The 18,360-nt window shown below is 38.4% G+C and overlaps 1 protein-coding gene across 7 annotated transcripts in view; it reads left to right on the top strand.

Annotated features, from left to right (window-relative positions):
* Positions 1-7,468, top strand: part of TRPS1 (transcriptional repressor GATA binding 1) — a 211,930-nt gene extending 204,462 nt beyond the window's left edge. For all 7 annotated transcript variants that reach the window (XM_030943266.1, XM_030943270.1, XM_030943269.1 and 4 more), the window contains one exon: positions 1,172-7,468. In XM_030943266.1, the coding sequence (XP_030799126.1) occupies positions 1,172-2,233 (1,062 nt within the window). In that variant the 3' untranslated portion in view covers positions 2,234-7,468. The remainder of the gene's footprint in view (positions 1-1,171) is intronic.
* Positions 7,469-18,360: the final 10,892 nt, after the last annotated feature.

The following is an 18,360-nucleotide window of genomic DNA, read 5'->3' as shown; positions in this document are numbered from 1 at the left end:
CTGCTTTTAAAAACAATGTTAAAATTTCCAAATAAACATATGAGTAGAATACTGGGGCGGGAGGGCACTTTTATGGCCTCCAACCAAAATGGGATTATGTGCCTTTTGGAAGAAAAATGTCAGCTCCCAACACACCAAACTGAATTACTTTCAGGTAGTTTTTGTTGCTCTACCATCTGCCCCCAGTAAAGAAACATACTGATGGTGCAGCACCATTTTTCACTCAGATACTATTGCTTTTCTCTTGGGGGGGCTTTAAAGCTGTCCTTCCTTGTACCATTTTTTTTTCCCCACACAAAGATATTTTCGCTTCTTCTCTAAAAAGGCCACTTAACTGTTGTGGGGTAGTATCAAATGGAAACAGAAGTCCCCACTTGGTTCTTTCCTCTGCCTCTTTGTGATGATTTTTTCTTTACAGATCCCTTTTGCCCCATGCCTTCTCTCTCTCATTACTTAGTAGCACATCAGTAACACTTAGAAAGTAATGCAGTTGGGGTGAAGGAAAGGGAGTTGATACCAAAGAAGAGGTAGACCTTTTGGTGCATAGTTTCCCTGGGCTTTCTTCTCCATCTTTCTTAGTCCCTTTCTGGCCACCGTCTGCCCACTCAGCACACAGTGGACCTGCAGCCCTTTTGCTGTGTGACAGCAGTGATGGTCAGCAAGCCCTGTGTGTGCTTGTGTTTTCTGTCCCTGTCAGAGCAGGGTGAGTATGAAGGTAAGTTCTTGTCCCAGTGGGAGCTGTGCAAACCTCTGCCCGAGAGCAGCTCTGGTGGCACAGTGCACAGAGCAGCAACAGTGCACAGGGCCTTGCATCTCCTGCCTCAACCCCAGCTCTCAGCACCCACTTTCAACATATCTCCCCCAGAATTTTTTAGGAGTAAGAGGTAATAAATGGTTTGACAGCTTGGATAGTTCATGCCTTTTTAAGTAAATAGATACAGGATGTCTAAGGCAGTTGACTCAGGTTGATGAAATAAGCCATTTTATAGGTTACTTTCAGCATGAGGGGCCACGAACCAGCATTTGGATTGAAATTTGGTCATTCCCGTAACACTGTTGTAATACAGCTCTTCACAAAAGAAAAGATAAATTTGCATGAGCGTGGTCTCACAGATTTGTTTAATGTGTCTTTCGTTTTTCCTTTTGTTCATTCTCTATGTGTTCCATGCAGACTCCCAGGCCTTTAAACATCATTAAACAGAACAATGGTGAACAGATCATTAGGAGACGAACAAGAAAGCGCCTTAACCCGGAGGCACTTCAGGCTGAGCAGCTAAACAAACAGCAGAGGGGTAGCAGTGAGGAGCAAGTCAATGGAAGCCCCTTAGAGAGGAGGTCAGAGGATCATTTACCTGAAGGTCATCAGAGAGAAATTCAGCTTCCCAGCCTCAGTAAATACGAGGCCCCAGGTTCATTGACTAAAAGCCATTCTGCTCAGCAGCCAATATTGGTCAGCCAAACTCTGGATATTCACAAAAGGATGCAACCTTTGCACATTCAGATAAAAAGTCCTCAGGAAAGTACTGGAGACCCAGGAAACAGTTCATCGATATCAGAAGGGAAAGGAAGCTCAGAGAGAGGCAGCCCGATAGAAAAGTACATGAGACCTGTGAAACATCCAAACTATTCTCCACCTGGAAGCCCTATTGAAAAATACCAGTACCCACTCTTTGGACTTCCGTTTGTACACAATGACTTTCAGAGTGAAGCTGACTGGCTGAGATTCTGGAGTAAATATAAGCTGTCTGTTCCTGGGAATCCACACTACTTGAGTCATGTGCCTGGCCTACCAAATCCTTGCCAAAACTATGTGCCTTATCCCACCTTTAATCTGCCTCCTCATTTTTCAGCTGTCGGATCAGACAATGACATTCCTCTAGATTTGGCGATAAAGCATTCCAGACCTGGGCCAACTGCAAATGGTGCCTCCAAGGAAAAGAGTAAGGCACCACCAAATGTAAAAAATGAAGGTCCCTTGAATGTAGTAAAAACAGAGAAAGTTGATAGAAGTACCCAAGATGAACTTTCTACCAAGTGTGTGCACTGTGGCATTGTCTTTCTGGATGAAGTGATGTATGCATTGCATATGAGTTGCCATGGTGACAGTGGACCTTTCCAGTGCAGCATTTGCCAGCATCTTTGCACGGACAAGTATGACTTCACAACTCACATCCAGAGGGGCCTACACAGGAACAATGCACAAGCTGAAAAGAATGGAAAACCTAAAGAGTAAACCTTAGCACTTAGCACAATTAAACAGAAATAGGTTTCCTTGATGGGAATTCAATAGCTTGTAATGTCTTGTGAAGACCTATAAAGCACTTCATATAGAGAGCATGCCTTATCCAAGATTAAATCCCTTGTTATTTTCTTTTTTTTTTCCTTTTTATTCTTTATTTTTTCCTTTTTTTTCCCTTTTTTTTTTTTTTTTTTTTTTTTCTTTTTAAATGAGTGGGTTACCAAGGAAAAAGAACAGTTGGATGGTGGCCAGAAGGGGAGGAAAATAATTCAGTGGGACATGGCCCACCAAAGCTAGCCAGAATGCAGTGAATCATGCCGAATAACCTTGAGAAAATTTTACTGGACAATTAATACCTTTGCTGTTGTGTAAGAGACATAACTGGCAAGTGTGCAAAGATGTGTATATGTATATACTGCTGCAGGGGTGTAGTGAACATATGCACATTGTATATAAGAACTAGACATGTTAAGTATACAGAGTTAAAAGGTCATTTTCTTTTCTTTAATTTGGGCAAATTTCTGCCCTACAACATGCCTTAGGATCACATTGTCCTCAAAGCTTTGGCAGCAATGTCATATATATGTTTCTCAGACTCAGCTGATTTTTAGCTACCATTTTATCACTACATTCTTTCTGGCACACTTTAGTCTAGGAAAACCATTTTGTGCAAGTGAATTCTCTAATACAGAAGCCACATTCCAGGTTTAATTTGCATAGAATAAGGTAACCTGCTGTATTTTATTTTAATATATTTTTAATATATTACATTTCTAAACCTTAAAGTCTAAGGTTACTTCTCCACAGGCTTAACATTGCTATACATACCAGTCAATCCCTTCAGTAGACTTATACCAGCTTTTGCTAAGTAGCATTAAATGTCTTCATAGTACTTTTTAATACTTAAAGCTTTTTAAAAACTATCCATGAAGGGAAAGCTCCTCAGCATAACTGCTCAGGGAAATAGGGCTAAATAACTAAATATTAAATAATTGGTTAAAGGTGCTGTTAGACGAGCCTCCATGCTTGCTACAAGGGTGTACAAGAACTGACTTTAATCATTTTCATTATAGTGTCCCAACCAGTAGTTTATTATTTTGCCACAGGGATGTAGAAGATATTACAAGCTACTGGATGCACTGTCAGATTAACTTATTTCATTAAAGAAGTTGGGAGAACAAATAGAAAAAAACCTTATTTTTCTAGTAAATATTAATGTATTACATTTCAAATAATGGTGCCTGACATATTGAATAATTATTTTCTACAGTGTACGTATGCAACAAAGATATTCCATCATGCATTAGAGTCAGTTCTGGCTCTGCCTCGCTGTTTACATTTGCAAATGTAGCAAACAAGGTAATGAAGCAACTATTTCTATTGCAGTAGGTATCTTTTTTTCTGTGTGTGTGCATTAAAGTTGTAAACGATAACATGAAATGAATGAAATTTGTTGATATTAATGGTATGAAAAACAAGAAGGAAATGAAAATATTTTTATGCCTACTTAGGAAAAAAGGGTAGCACTATTCATTCCAAGTACTTTTGTATTCTTAAGCTCTTAACTCACATTGTTATGCTTAAAATGATAAACATATATCCTCTTTTTATTGCTTTGTCTGTGTTTCAGAAGAAACATTTCAGAAATTATTTTGATAAGTGCTGTTTGACGATGCAGCACTGATATTTTATTGCATTCTGTAGTAGCATTGCACTCCATTTTTACAATATTACGCAGTTGCTTTTTTGTTTTGTTTGGGTTTGTTTCTTTTTCGCAGTGCAGGGTCTTAGTTCCTTATGGTTGGATGGCAGGTGTAGCTCAACTGGTTCATGAATGTTGCAGCGAATGAAGTTTAAAATGTCTTTCTGATATTATGTTGTCTTTTATTTCTCCATTCATGCATTTTATTTTTTAAAATGTTCTATAAAAATATCTCTGGACTAAGTCCTCTCTTGAGATTATATGTAAAGGGTCCTATTCTCATCTCACTTCCATGCCGCCTTTCTCAGATTTTCATGTAATTGAACTAAAGCATCATAAAAAAAAAAAAAAGTTCTTGTATTTAACTTACCTGAGTCTCACCACTCTCCCTTCTAGTATTTGGTGCACTTACTAAGATACTTAACCAGATAAACAGGGAGGTGGAAAATAAAAGGAGAGGTGATAGGAAATGTCTTATAGGGGTTGGCAAAAGGAAAACCAGGAGGGAACTGGCCTAAACATTCAGCACTTTGATAGTCTTTTGAGAAATAATGTGCCTAAAGCAGCTGGCAGCAAACATCACCAAGCATGAGAGGCACTTACACAGTTGATCACCAAAGGTCTCACTGACCTTGGCAGTATTTAGATGTTGTATTTTCACAGAGGTGAAACGTTATTGCACAGTTTCTCTGATTTGTTAGGCACAGACAGGCTATTGTTCAGCATTAGGCTGCATTCCTTCCTGCTCCACCCATTGCTTCTTTACTGGTGAGCAGCATATGAACATCCCACTCAATCTGCTGTGGTTGAGTTCTGTAACCCTTCAGTAGTGTTCTAGGTTAGCAAAGGATGTTGGGCCACATTCTTCTTCTTCTATTTTTTAGATGAATCTCCAGCTTGATACCAGTGACAAAGTCTGGTTATGTTTTTACTATTGTTCTCCAATAATAAGTTCTGACTTGGTTTTTGTGCATTTATTTTTGTTGGGTATTTTCTGTTTCTTTTTTTTTTTTCTGTGGGGACTGAAATAGATTGCCCTCGTTTCGTTACGTCAGGGTCCAGTGTGTGTCCTTTTCAGCTTTTCCAAGGAAGATGTTATACTCAGTAAGCAGTGATTTTCATCGCCTTCAAAGGTAGCTGCCTGCCGATTCTCAGCAGTTACTGGCTTGACTTCACTTCAGACCTACCAGTTCCTCTGGCTTCTTCATTGATAGAAGCTGCATCTTCATGGCAAAATATTTTAGAGGGACATGTGCATTGTAAGACTTGAGCACTACCCTGAACTTTAGAACACTTCTTGCTAAACTCAGAAGTGGAGGCAAATTAACAGGAAATACACATATCAGGGTTTGGGGATGAGGAGAAATGAAATCTTATGAGTGCAAAGAACAAGACAGAGCTTTGAATGTTACTATTGCACACCTAGACGATGCAAATAAAATTTGAAAAAAAGTTCATTGTTCTTGCCATGACATGTTGAGATGTTCTAAGATTTCTGCTTTTTAAGAAATGGGATTTTGCTGTAGCCTGTTCTTTTTGATTGGGATAGGGAGAGCACAGTTTTGTTTCTTAACAAAAGAGAGGTGACTCCGTCCATCTTCCAGACCCCCTCACAATGGGTACTAATAAAAGGAAAAAAAATCCTGACACAGGAAAAGAATAATCTTATTTAATAACTTTCAGATGGAAACCAATGTTAGCACACACAAGTAATTTCTTCACCCACTGTGTTTCAATCAACTTACAGCACTAAAAATTGAACTTTCAAACAATCAGTCTTTGTTTTCAATTTGTCAGTGGCTTCAAGGTGGTGAACTTCTCTTACTAAAGGAATGGTAGTGTAAGATCTTAAAACATATCTCAGATTGGACAACCAAATAAGGAGATGTTTCAAAACTAGAGGATTTGTGGTGCCTGTCACTAATCAGATTGTGGAACAGGCACAGGGTTTCCAGTAACTCTCTGTATAGATGGAGCCATCCTGTGACATCATCTGCAAACCAGACTGTCCCTAAGCTGTCACTTCATGGCTGCTGCCCCCTCAGTGCTGCAGGAGATGATGTTCCAGAGCACAGTTTGTGTTCAGGTGCCAAATTTAGACTGCTTTCCAAAAGAAGTGTTGCACCTAATTGCCACCGTGCTGATGAAACTCCTCCCTTAATTTTTAATGGACTATGCAGAAAGGGGGAAGGACACTGGATGCACATATCTTGGTTTGGCCTAAAAAAGGCACTGTTGTCTATTGTGACAGTTTTAAAGAGAGAGAAAATTGAGACATCTCCAAAGGTTGAGACACACTGTGAGCAATAGATTATTTTTGCAGTTAGAGGGGCAGCAGGACAAGTGACTGATGCTAATTGTATCCAGTGCTGAAACACAGTGATTGCACAATGGGAAAGACTGATTTGGCAACTGTGGATTAGTACTCAGTTCAGGGACAGACTTTCAAGTCCACCCTTGGACTGGACACTGTTGTTTTGTAGTCATAACTACTTGCTTTATGTGCTAAGGATGTTGTCTACCATCTGCTTTTTGCCCAGTATGTCTAAATATATTCTCATTTTTGCTCCTGTATTGATTTTTCTTGGCTGACTTAACATGCTAATTCCTAATACTGGTCAGGAAAAGCCAAGGAGATTAGAAGGTCACTTCTGTGCAGCCAGAAGGGTAGATATATTTCCTTCTGCTTCTGTGGAGACAGTTATGCTTGGCAAGGAGCAGTGAGCAATTTGTCAGCAAATCCCAAATGTGATAGATAAGTAAGAAATCCCTTCTAAACTTTTCTCTGAAGTTAAGATGGGCCAAGTAAAATGATTTACTTAATTTTCTCACCTCAGCATAGGGTTCCTCACTACCCTCTTCCTCACAGTTTTTATTTCATTCAGCCAAATCTGGAAAGCTGGCAGCTGGGGAGATGCTACTTGTATAGTAATCACACACACCCCAATTTACTTTAAGAGGATAAAAGACAGTAATTAAATAGTTGACAGCCAGACAAATACCTGTTTCATTTGATTCTTTGTTACTCTAGTAAAATTCCTTTACTAGGAAAGCAAAATTACACTTAGTAAGGTAAAAACATCGTGACAGCTACCACAGTTTTCCATTCCTATCATTTTGGCCTCTGAGCTCTGTGTAGGAGAACAGGAGAAAAGGAAACATCTCAAAATGCCATTGTAAATTTAGCTTATAGAAAATTCACCAGCAGGAAAAGAAAAAAAAATAAAAAAAAATTGCTTCATAAAGAATTACTTCATGTTGCTAAAAACCATCATTAAACTTGTAGCCCTGATTTGACTCTAGAATGCTGGCTCTTAATGTTTTGTCCTTACAACACATGGATGTGTTTTTTGTTCTGTTTTGTTTCAGGTTTTTTTGTTTTGTTTTGTTTTTTGGTTTTCATAGTGCATGTTCATTTCTACTCACAAACATGTTCTTGGTGTATTTCTTATGCAAACAATCTTCAGGCAGCAAAGATGTCTGTTACATCTAAACTTGAATAATAAAGTTTTACCACCAGTTATAAATCAGATTTGTGTCGTTGTTTCTGGGGAGAATGTAATGTCATGGTGTCACTACACCATAGTGGGGTTGGGGAGGAGAACAGTCTGGACTGGAGCTGCTCTGGGAGCACGATGGGGCCTGACAGCACCTCTGAGTAATGGCTGGTGGTTATGGCTGAAAGGCAATGGCAGCATTGCTCAGATGGGAAAGGCATGAAAGGGGAAGGGCTCCTTCAAAAACACATTAGCCCTGTTACAGTCCTTCTGTACTTCCAAATCTCATTCAAATTAATGACAGGATTTGAGTAAAAGTCTCTTATAATGGAGTTTGAACAGTTTTCAGTACTCCATCATCCTGGCATGACATTACTGCTTTTATTCTCCTGCCCCAAGAAGAGAAAATACTGCAACAATTTGGAGAAATTATGAAAGAAAGGTCGATACTGAAATATGATCAGGTACCCAGGGTCACCAGGTCTAATCCTCATTTGAAATTCATGATGGTCATGAAATAATTCATGATACTCAGGGCTGTGGTTTCACATCATGGCCACAGCTCTTCCAGAAAATCCTGCTGGCTCCCATCACAGTTATTGATGCACTGGTGACTCAAAAACAGAGAATACCACCTACAATGTTGCTGCCACCACTTCCTTCAGCAACCTTGGAGGTTTCCTCAGAGGTCCCAACCAAAGCACTGACCAAATCAACTCAGCCTGGCATTTCTGTTTGGATGAGCTAACAGATCTGGGTGGTATGGCTCCAGCCATCATTTCCCTTATGCTGTAATTTCCTTTCTCCATAGGTTTTTTATCATCTCCATAGTTGAGACCTTGTTCACTCTCATACAGAATATTGTTTTAAAGTAATACAAAATGGTAAAATCTGTTTATGATGGTAAAGCAGAAATGTTCTAGGGCTTAAATGTAAAAGCACCATGCCAAAAATAACTTCTGTGACTCATTCTTCCAGTGAATTCGGATGTAAAACCCTATGCATTTTCAGTCTCTTTTTAATTTCCTGACATTAATAAAAATAATAACTGTAGCAAAGAAAAAAAAGGCTTTCAAATGTGAGCAGAACCAGTTTTGGAGACATGAACTATGCATTTTGAAAAAGATGCTACATACAAAAGCTGATCATTACTCATTGTCAGACTACATATATATATTCTTACACTGGTATAGAGTGTCTGTAGCAATGTAAGAATTATATAAAATTCTATATACATATACACAGAGAGAAAGTTCATATATATATACAGAGAGTTAAAATTTAATAATGACATATTCTAAGAACATATTTTGAGAATAATAAGATTTAATCCAAATGTCTGTTATAACCAAAAAACTATCCATGACCAGTGCAGTGTGACTTTAATCAAAGTATGTCTTTAATTCCAAAGTGTTTAATAGTGCTCTTCCATCTCCAGATACTTAAGTGAGCTCATAATTGTAGGAGCTGATGACCTCAAATGTTCCTTTGTGGTTCCGCTATTTGTATAGTCTACTTACATTGTTAATGCCTTTCTCTTACAACAGCAGCTACTCATATAAGCAGCTCATATAAGTGTACACCAACATAGTTAACAGGTCTTAATATTCTATTATAAGGTTTAAATTTGTGCCAAGAATCTAGGGACTTCTTCTTCTAGCGGGAGTGTCCTTGATTATTTCCTTTTAGCTACTGTCATCTCTTGACGTAGGTCAAAACTCTGTTGTCCCAAGTTCAGCCAGCCTGAGAATAGAAAAGATAATGCATCTGCTAGCAGCAGGTCCTGAGCCTTTTCCAATGAGATTTATAAATGTATGAAGCTTAAATTGAAAAAAAAAAAAAAAAAATATCAGAATAGGTGTTAGTGCAGTAGAAAATGGACAGAATGAATAAGCAGGGTGCTCCATTCCATATGGAGGGGAAGTGGGGTTCTTTCAAGAGTATTGTGTTATTAAAAATGGCCTAGTTTTCTTACAACCTTATTTATTATAAATCACAAACAAACCTGTCTCTATAAGATTGTTGACAGTGGGGATATAAAATCAAGGAACAGAATCTCAGTGAAACTGTTCACTGGAAGTTTTACTGTGATGGGCAATTAGGCTGGACAGATGGGACACCTGAAACCTGATGGAGGCAGGGTTTGTACTGACACCAGCTTCCTTTGATTTCCATGAAGAGTCTGACTAATCCTGGTGTGCAGAACAAGAGTGTCAGTGAGTCCTTTCTGTAAATGAAAGTGTCTCCTACGCGTCCAAAGGAATAGAAGTGTCTTTCACACATTGTGGTTGCCATGTCACTGGAACTGTCTGATTCGTCTCCAAATGCTGCTGTGGAATTGACAGCAGCTTCGTGGTGAGATTGATGCAGTGACAGTTGTGTCACCCACCTCCAAACAGCTCCATCAGTGCTGATACAGTGTCAGAGGAGTTGGCCAGAGAAGAAATATGACCATTTAAAAGAATAGGAAAAAATACATTTAAGAAAACCAATGAGATTTACACAGTGTTGTAACCAAAAAACCTTTGGTTACAACACTGTGTAAAAAAGATGGCTTAAATCTGCCACAGATGTGGTTTTTTTAGCTTTTTTTTGCCTTTTTTTTCTTTTCTTTTTTTTTTTTTTTTTCCTTGGCAAAGACAATGCAGCTGCTCTGACCTTATTTCGAATGAAATAATTTCTTTTATGACCTGTAACATAAAAAGCAAAGCCACGACATAAAGCTAAGCTAGCTCTCTTCTCACTGTAGCATTCTTTAAAGAAAATAAGACAATAGAAGTGTGTAGAACTGGATCAGGAAGGCTTTCTAAATGAAGATTTTAAGGAATGGAACTGGATACATACTTTGCATTTACTTTTTAAAAGAAAATATCTTGGAAAGTAAAATGAGAATATTTTCTTTCCCTTTTAATCAAATATATGTATTTTCCTCCCTTCTGGAATCTGATAAAAAAAGAAAAAGCTTTTAGGCTATGAAAGTAAGAGATGTGAAAGCCTTTCAGAAAGGTAAGGTGATTTTTCAAAGTTAATGTTCCCTAAGAGTGGCATTCACATTGCAATTCTTTGGACAATGAACTGTAAATGCAAAATATGATCCTCATTTTCTTGAGAGAGTCAGCTGAATGTTTAGAGCAGGAGCTTATTAGGTGTTCATCCACTGGAGGGGTCCATACAGGATGATATCCAGAAATCCCTTTTAACCTAGATAATTTTGTGATTATAAATGCTCACAAATCCAGTTAATTTATGTTTCTCCCTTATGAGTGTAGTATTTACAGCGGGGAGCAACTGGAGACAAAGGCCAAGACAGCCTGAAATGCATCTGTAGATGGAAATGGTGCAGCATATCAAAAGCTCTCCAATACACAGGCCTCTGAGATCAGACCTGTATGCAAGTACACAATACCCCATTAAACACATGGCTCTTAACTGGAGCACGAAGGTTCTTCTATCTATTTCTATTTCCACAAAAACTCACTACAATATATCCCTAGTAATTATACATTAACCTCTATCATTAAGCATAGCATGCTGGGCTGCTGATGCACTGACATTGCTATCACACATGTTAACACAACTCTGGCAAAACTTCTCTATAAACCAAGGCAGGCACATGCACAGGGCTTGGATAATGACCCCAAAAATCTGAGTGGCTCCAGCAGTCCCTAGTGTGCTTTGTCTAGGGCCAGCACATCCCCCCCAACCAGGCCCTGTGCACTGCTGGGGAATTATCACAGAGGAGGCAATTCCCAGGTCTCAGGGGAAGAGGCAGGAATGGGTTGTGCCATTCCCTTAAAGCAGCAAACACAAAGAGCCATGGGACAGATCCTGAGGCACCTGCTACCACACTGCTTCAGTGTGTGGGCTCATTCTGGGGGAGCAGCAGGTTTCCAAGCAGAACTATCCCAATCTCCTAAGACCAGAAAATGGCCTTGACCACTTTTGATTTGCTGGTACTGTCATTGCCCCCACTGACTCATTCCTCTTGTCTGATAAGGGTGGCTGGAACAGCTTTACCTGATATTTCAGTACCTGCAATCTGCTGAATTTTTCTAGATGAGCTGTAAAGACAGAAGCAGTTTTATATCCATCTTGCATATAAACATAGACTCTAGGAAGAAGGAAATGTTTCCTGATACTGGGTGGGTGGTGATGCTATTGTTTAGCTTGTTTGTAGTCAGAGCTATACAATATGTACATAGCAGATGTCTGCACTTGATCAAATAGATCACAGTCCTACTTTCTGTTGTCCTATATTATGAATTCTGTGGGCAAATCTTCGGTTTCTGGTAATACAAATAAAGAAAAGACAACAATGAAAATTCCCATGCTTCCAGTTTCATAGCACAGAACATTACCATCCATTCCAAGCTGTTATAACTACCACCACATCTGAGACAACCCAGTTCTTGACCAGAAAAGGACAAAGATTTTTTTTTCTTTTAACACAAAAAGCTTCAGTACTGTTTTGAAAACTTCACTTCTTAAAAAGGACTTGTTTCAACACAATTTAATGAGCTTTACTTAGAACTTAATAAGTTTTATTCAGCTCTCATTCTAGGAAGTTTTTGGTTGACAGTAGAAAAGCCTGATTTGTGTCTGCTCCACATGTAAATGAATATTCTTGCTAACTCTCTCATCCAAGCCACTCTACAAACAGACCCTGAACTGCATTAATTATTTAGTTAATAAAAATCTAGGTGCAGCTTTTTAACCGATCATATGATTCTTGTCTTTGAAGATGCACTCAATCATCCTCTGATGTCACTTTCAAATTAAAGCCAGAGATTTCTGTGATGTTTTTAGTCATGGTATTATACAAACCCTCTTCTCTGGGTACTAGGCAAACTAGTATATTAAAAAATTTTTCATGGAAAATACACTATTAACTTTTCTACATACGTTGCTTCAGATAAAACAGAAGAAAAAGTTATAAAGATGGATTTACCTATACAGCCCAAGTTTGCACTTAAGCCAACTTTCTCTATTTGAATGGGAGAGATTGTGCTGCTGGTGAGGAGACATGGAATAGCACACTAGAACTGTCTGAATTACTGGCACACATAAAAGGGGAGGCTTTACCCTGCATACAGTCTAAGATGACAAAGATATTTGGCAGCAGAACACCAGAAAGCCTAAATATAAAAAATAAAAAATAAATTTAAAAAAAATGGAAGTTCAGATTGGAACATGAGGAATGGAAAAAGCATTAATGGAGCAAGAGTGAAATATGTGATTTTATTAAAAAAAACCAACCAAACAAACAACAAAATATAATAGTTGTCAAACATGTACGAATTAAAGGTTATTCCTAAGAAGTTCACAAGGCTATTTACAAGGCACAAAGGACAGCAAAGTTCCAGGGACTATGGGAAGTGTTGGATCTGACTGCTGTTGCACAAGATGTGGATTACTGGGAACATGCCTTGGGTAAGACAAGGCCTTTTCTCATTCTTCATCAGCTGCCTGAGACCACAGTTTCAGGAACACTGCAAGCTGGAGATCCTGCCAAAAGCTGCAGACCCACTTCTATCTGCCCTGCTCTCTCTTCTACTCCTGCTCTCTTCCCTCTACTAGCACAAATATTTGTGTCTCCCACTCGCCCCAGAAAGCTGACTTTTAACCCCCATGAATTCCCTGATGCAGTTCCCAGCACAGTGACAAAAACACCTGTGTCAGCGGTAAGTGGAGGTAAAATGAGCAGACAGTGATGTGGAAAAGGGCAGTGTGAGATTTTTCTTGGCAGCTATTATCAGTCTAAAGTGTTCAGAAACGTGCAGTCTGGGGAGGCTGGACTGGTCCTGGTTTAGAGCAGATTCTCATCTATGCACAACACGGAAATGTTTTGCTCAAGGTCTATATGCAGGATGAGGAGTAAAACTGCAGCTGCAATACCCTGAAGAGCTTCCCTTCCCTGTGCCAGCAGCTGCTGGGGATCCCCCTGGTCCCCTGGTGGCCATGGCTGAACTGTCCTTCAGTGGCACAACTGCAAAGAGTCTGCTTTTCCTTACACTGAGGGAGTGGGCAAGTAGTGACATCTTCTTACATCCACCAACTGCTTAGATCAAGCAGAAACCCCATTGCTAAACTGCCCTTGTACTCCAGAGCAAGTTCATAGTTTTTTTCCTTTGCTGCTTCTTTCTCTTTCTTTCCATCTTGGTCTCACCTTTGCTTCCATTCTGCCCCATATAGATCATCACTGATTGCTGCATAATTTACATCTGCATAGAAAAAAAAATGCTCATTTGTATTTGACAAGGAAAGTCTACCAAATATTGTTCCTGGCTTTGCCTATGGAACCACCAAAACATCTGATTTGAATCAAAGTTGCAGGCTCTCTTCAATTCATGATATTCCTCTTCTCCTTGATACTTGAATAATAATTAATAGTAATTTACTAAGACAAAGTTCTGTGGTTGCTGATTAGTCACCTGACACGGGAACTCCTGGATCACTGATGGCCTGGGGTAGCACCAGAAAGTTGCACAGAGGAGCAAGCTGCAGAGGAGGAGCAGGTGCTTTTGTTTTGTGCAATATACTCAAAGCTCATCATCATTTTGCATTTAGACATTTTAAATAAGGACACAAAGAGTTTGATAATAGCAAAGCAGGCAGCTTTATCCACCTTCCCAAAGTGATTTGCCTCTGAAAGTTCCAGCTCCAAATTCCCTAAACTCTTTATTGCCACAGGGTAGGGGATTAATCTAAGCCAAGTAAAGCAGCCACTTTCCCCCTGCCTCCCCACGCAGAACTAACCTTTGCTACAGCTGGAACAGCAGGGTTGGACATATTTTGACATCTGCCTCAGTTTATGACATCACATTTCTGCAGAGCTTTATGGGACTGTGAAATGGGAAGGTTTGGCACAGCAGCCAGCTTACCAGCCCTCCCTGCTGAGGTGACCTCTGAGAGCAGAGCAGGGAGGTTGAGGATGGGAGGAGGTCTGGGTGTGCTTGGGGCACAGCAGGGCAGCACCCACTCAGACATGTCTGAGGATGCTGAATTTCCTTCCTCCTCCTGCTGGGTACCTTCAGCACTCCTATTACTCACCCTCACCCCATGGACTCCCCTGCATTGCCCAATGCCACCAACACCAGGCTTTGGTTTGTGAAGGACTGAAGGAATCTGGGAATCAGGGAGGAAATAGGAACCATTAAGAGCTATAGAATGCTGAATACCAAAACCCCTACCCCTCTGTAGTAAATTTTACAATTATATGAGTCCCTGAGGTCCCACTGAAAGCAAAGCATAAAGGAGAGAAGGAGGAACAACCAGGTACTACAGACCTGTAGCACTGTTCCACATGTACTTTAAGGACATAGTCTTTAAAAATGTATATATTTTGGGACTCTGCTTTACTGAGCAACTGAGTCAGCAACTGAGCAACTACTTTTCCTGAAAATCAGACCTCTTTTTAATGTATCTGAAGTTGAGTGACTGAAACACGTGGAATATCTTGGCCTAGAATACTTTAAAAAACTTCCATAATTATTATGATTTGGAAACGGAATAAAGATACCTCAGACATACAGCAAACACATAACATGCATCTCAGATTACTGTGTCTGTGAGTTCATACCAATAAATCTTCAGGTGTGTGCAAGAAGGATTTATCCTCTGTCTACCTTCTTATAGTGAGAGAAACCACAAGCCCGACCTACTGATTCCTGCTTCTCAATTTGGATTACAGCAATTTAGGGTTTATTTGTAAAGCAAAAATTTTTGAAGAGATTATTCACTGGAAGTCTTCAGAACCCCTTGAATGTGGCTTCCCATAAAACATTCTGGGTGAGGTTTCTAAAACTTGTTTAAATGGAATTGAAAACCAACTTAGATACATGCTGAACTAAAGAATATCCCTCTTTCCCATTGCACTACTGAGATATCAGGAATGGAATATAACACCTTGATTTTTTAAAATCTTTTCCACACCTTCCCACTTCCACTAATTGGATACCTGCTAGAGTCACAGTATAGCCTCACTTTATCAACCCAAAGAACTGATGTGATTTAGCAAATCAAGATAATTTCATGTAAATTATGGGTTTCCTTAGAGATTTCTTGTTTTAAGTATTGATTATACCCAACCTTCTTTAATTCATAAAGCCTGGGCAGAGTAGAGCACAAGGGAAACATGTTTGCCAATAATGGCCAAAGGGAAGTTTGCTGGACCAATTTCTGGCCTTTACCAGAAACTGACAATCCTCCCTTTACTTTTGTTTGCTTTGCAGTTCCCTCTGGAATTTGCAATTTTCTGGCTGGTTTCTCTTTTGTATGTATGCCTTCCCTCTTGCTAGTTTAGAGAGGGAACTAGTAATTTTCCAGCCCTTCTAATGCACTCCTACCTTCAAAAAGACAGGATCTGAACATTCATTGTGAGAATACTGCTTAAACTTATTTTATTGGTATATAGTTATAAAAACATCTTATTTTCTCAAAATGTCATAGCTGCCAGTAGTGGAATGTAAGTGGAATGGATACTGTGACATGAAGATATAAAGATAAATGAAATTACCTAGGTCGGCAGAAAGAATTTATTTTTCATATGACGTTCCATTGTTCTATATTTAATCCAGGCAAGCTTTTTAAACACTGAATTCAAAGGTAAGGGCTATATGAATGTCTGTGTGTATATGCATTTGTTCATGTTCATGAATTCATTAGGGCTTATTCACTTTAACATCTGCTAGAGGACCATTATTATTCTCTAAATCTGAATAAGTGTTCTCAACTTCTTTATCCTGTGTCTTGTTGCTGTACTCTACCACTGAAAAATTTCCACTGAAAAAGAATTCTTCCTTTTTATTATTTATCCACAGTCCCTGGAGTATATTAATAATATTCTCCAAGTTTGATGTCTCTAATATTCAAAGATTATGTAAAATTGAATAGACTGATCTTCCCATATAAATAATAATGTTTTAGTTATTTTTTCCCATAATAGCTTTTCTAACTAACAGAATTAGATACTAACAAAAGCACACAAAATTATCTATGCAATCATTAATAATATATCCATGGTCACCAAGTTTTTCAGTTCTCCAGACTGTGTTTTTAAGCACATCTGAAATAATGGAAACAATAATGTGATTATACTTATATGCAACAGACTAGGGTTTTTGGTCAGTGTTTTAAATTATGCTGCCTGGCCTTTTTTGATGCCTGCATTTCAGTACTGCCATCTTGGGCAGATCAGCCCAAGCAGTGTGCTCTGGTTTCATCTTTCATTCCCATCAGCTAACTTTGATTTGACAAAGTATTTTCCAGATGGCAAATACAATTTTCTCAGTCAGATGAATATTCAAGAAAAAAAAATAGGCATGATATATGCCCCAATGAGTCCTGCATGTCTGTCTCATTTACTAAAGTGTGAACCTGGAGGCTCTGCCAATTTGAGTGAATGCAGATCTTCTTTTGCTGCAACATGCTATAGGCTCACCTTTTTTGATATATCTTACTTTTGCCAAAAGTATGGTGTAAAGAAAAATGTTTCTATAAACATAGGCTTTGCCAGACTTCTCACTGTACACATTCTCAAGTCCTTGTATGCTGGTTCAGGTAAAGATTTTAATCTAATGTTTCCAGGAAAAGAGAGATATGTCCTAAAAATTTAGTGTTATAGTACTTAATGGGACTAAAAATGGAATAATTCTAGACTAAGAAGACGATGATTAAAGAAATTGTTTTTCTAGATTAGTAGAAATTATTTTTCCCAACAATTCACAAGTCAAGGAGTTGAAGTTCCATAAAAGGTACAAAGCTAGGCTGAGAAAATACCCTTTCTATTTATTTAATTAAATCAGAAAACATTTCTATTCTGTTTCAACCAATGTAAATACAAACCTGAGACAAAGGAACAGAAATTTCTTAACCTTGTCCATAATATTCCAATATACTATAGATAAATTTGTGCTATTCAGATATTTTATTGGTGATAATTGTAAGCACTTAATTAAATTTCCTATAACTATCTTATATTATTAGTGGAATTAGTCATATTAAGCATATGAACATATTCTTAAAGGATCAGGGCTTAAAAGAAGCTGCTACATCAATGGATTGTCACCAATGTTTATTTTAATTATGGGGGAAGGAGGGAAGAAGGAGGGAAGAAGGACGGGCTTATTATCTAAAAAAAGAAGCCTAAATGGGAAAAACTTCACCTGTTTGATTGTATCAAACAAGCTTCATAACATGGATCTGCTTTTGCAGGGCCTCCATCATCTTCACCGGAATAGGAAAGAATCTGAAAGTCCCAAATACTTCATCTGTTTGAGAAATAATGTTCTGCCATGACTTTTACAAGTGTAATCATAGACAGAGTGTCTGTTCAGCCTCTTGAATATCTTCCCATGTAATTTCAGTTGTTAAAAAAAATCCTTCCCCTTTTAAACTTCAAAATAAAACAGATTTTTTTTTGATGTGCGCTGCCCTATAATTTCCATGGTTTGATTTCAGTCATATGTAAGTGCTAAAAGATGTGTCTAAATGGATATGAAATTGATTAAGGTGATTTGGGATGAAAGACTCGATAGAAATGTCAAACATTGTTGCTATTCACTTGCTATTCACTTCATTAGTGGATGAAACTAGCAAAGACTGTCTGCAGTCACCTTCTCATTTAAGACATTTGATTGTTTTCTTAGTTGTTTTGGAAAAAAAAAAAGATAAATGACATCACCCTGGTTTAGCTGGAAATTGCATAATTCTGGTTTAAGTTGAAAAAATCGATTTTATGTTGTTCTGGGGATATTAAGTGTTAGGAGAACATGTGACACTCCTGTGTCTTTAAAAAAAAAGGGAAAAAATGAAAAAATAATGTATTTGGTATCATAGTTCATTTTATTTCCCTATAACACTAACTATAAATGGTTTATAAGTAGCTGACTGCATCACTTCAATTATCAGTAATTTTCTCTCTC

Source organism: Camarhynchus parvulus, chromosome 2 (genome assembly GCF_901933205.1).
Source record: "Camarhynchus parvulus chromosome 2, STF_HiC, whole genome shotgun sequence".
In the NCBI taxonomy this organism is placed as follows: domain Eukaryota; kingdom Metazoa; phylum Chordata; class Aves; order Passeriformes; family Thraupidae; genus Camarhynchus; species Camarhynchus parvulus.
Note: the sequence above shows the minus strand (reverse complement) of the source record. Positions and strands in the feature narration are given on the sequence as shown.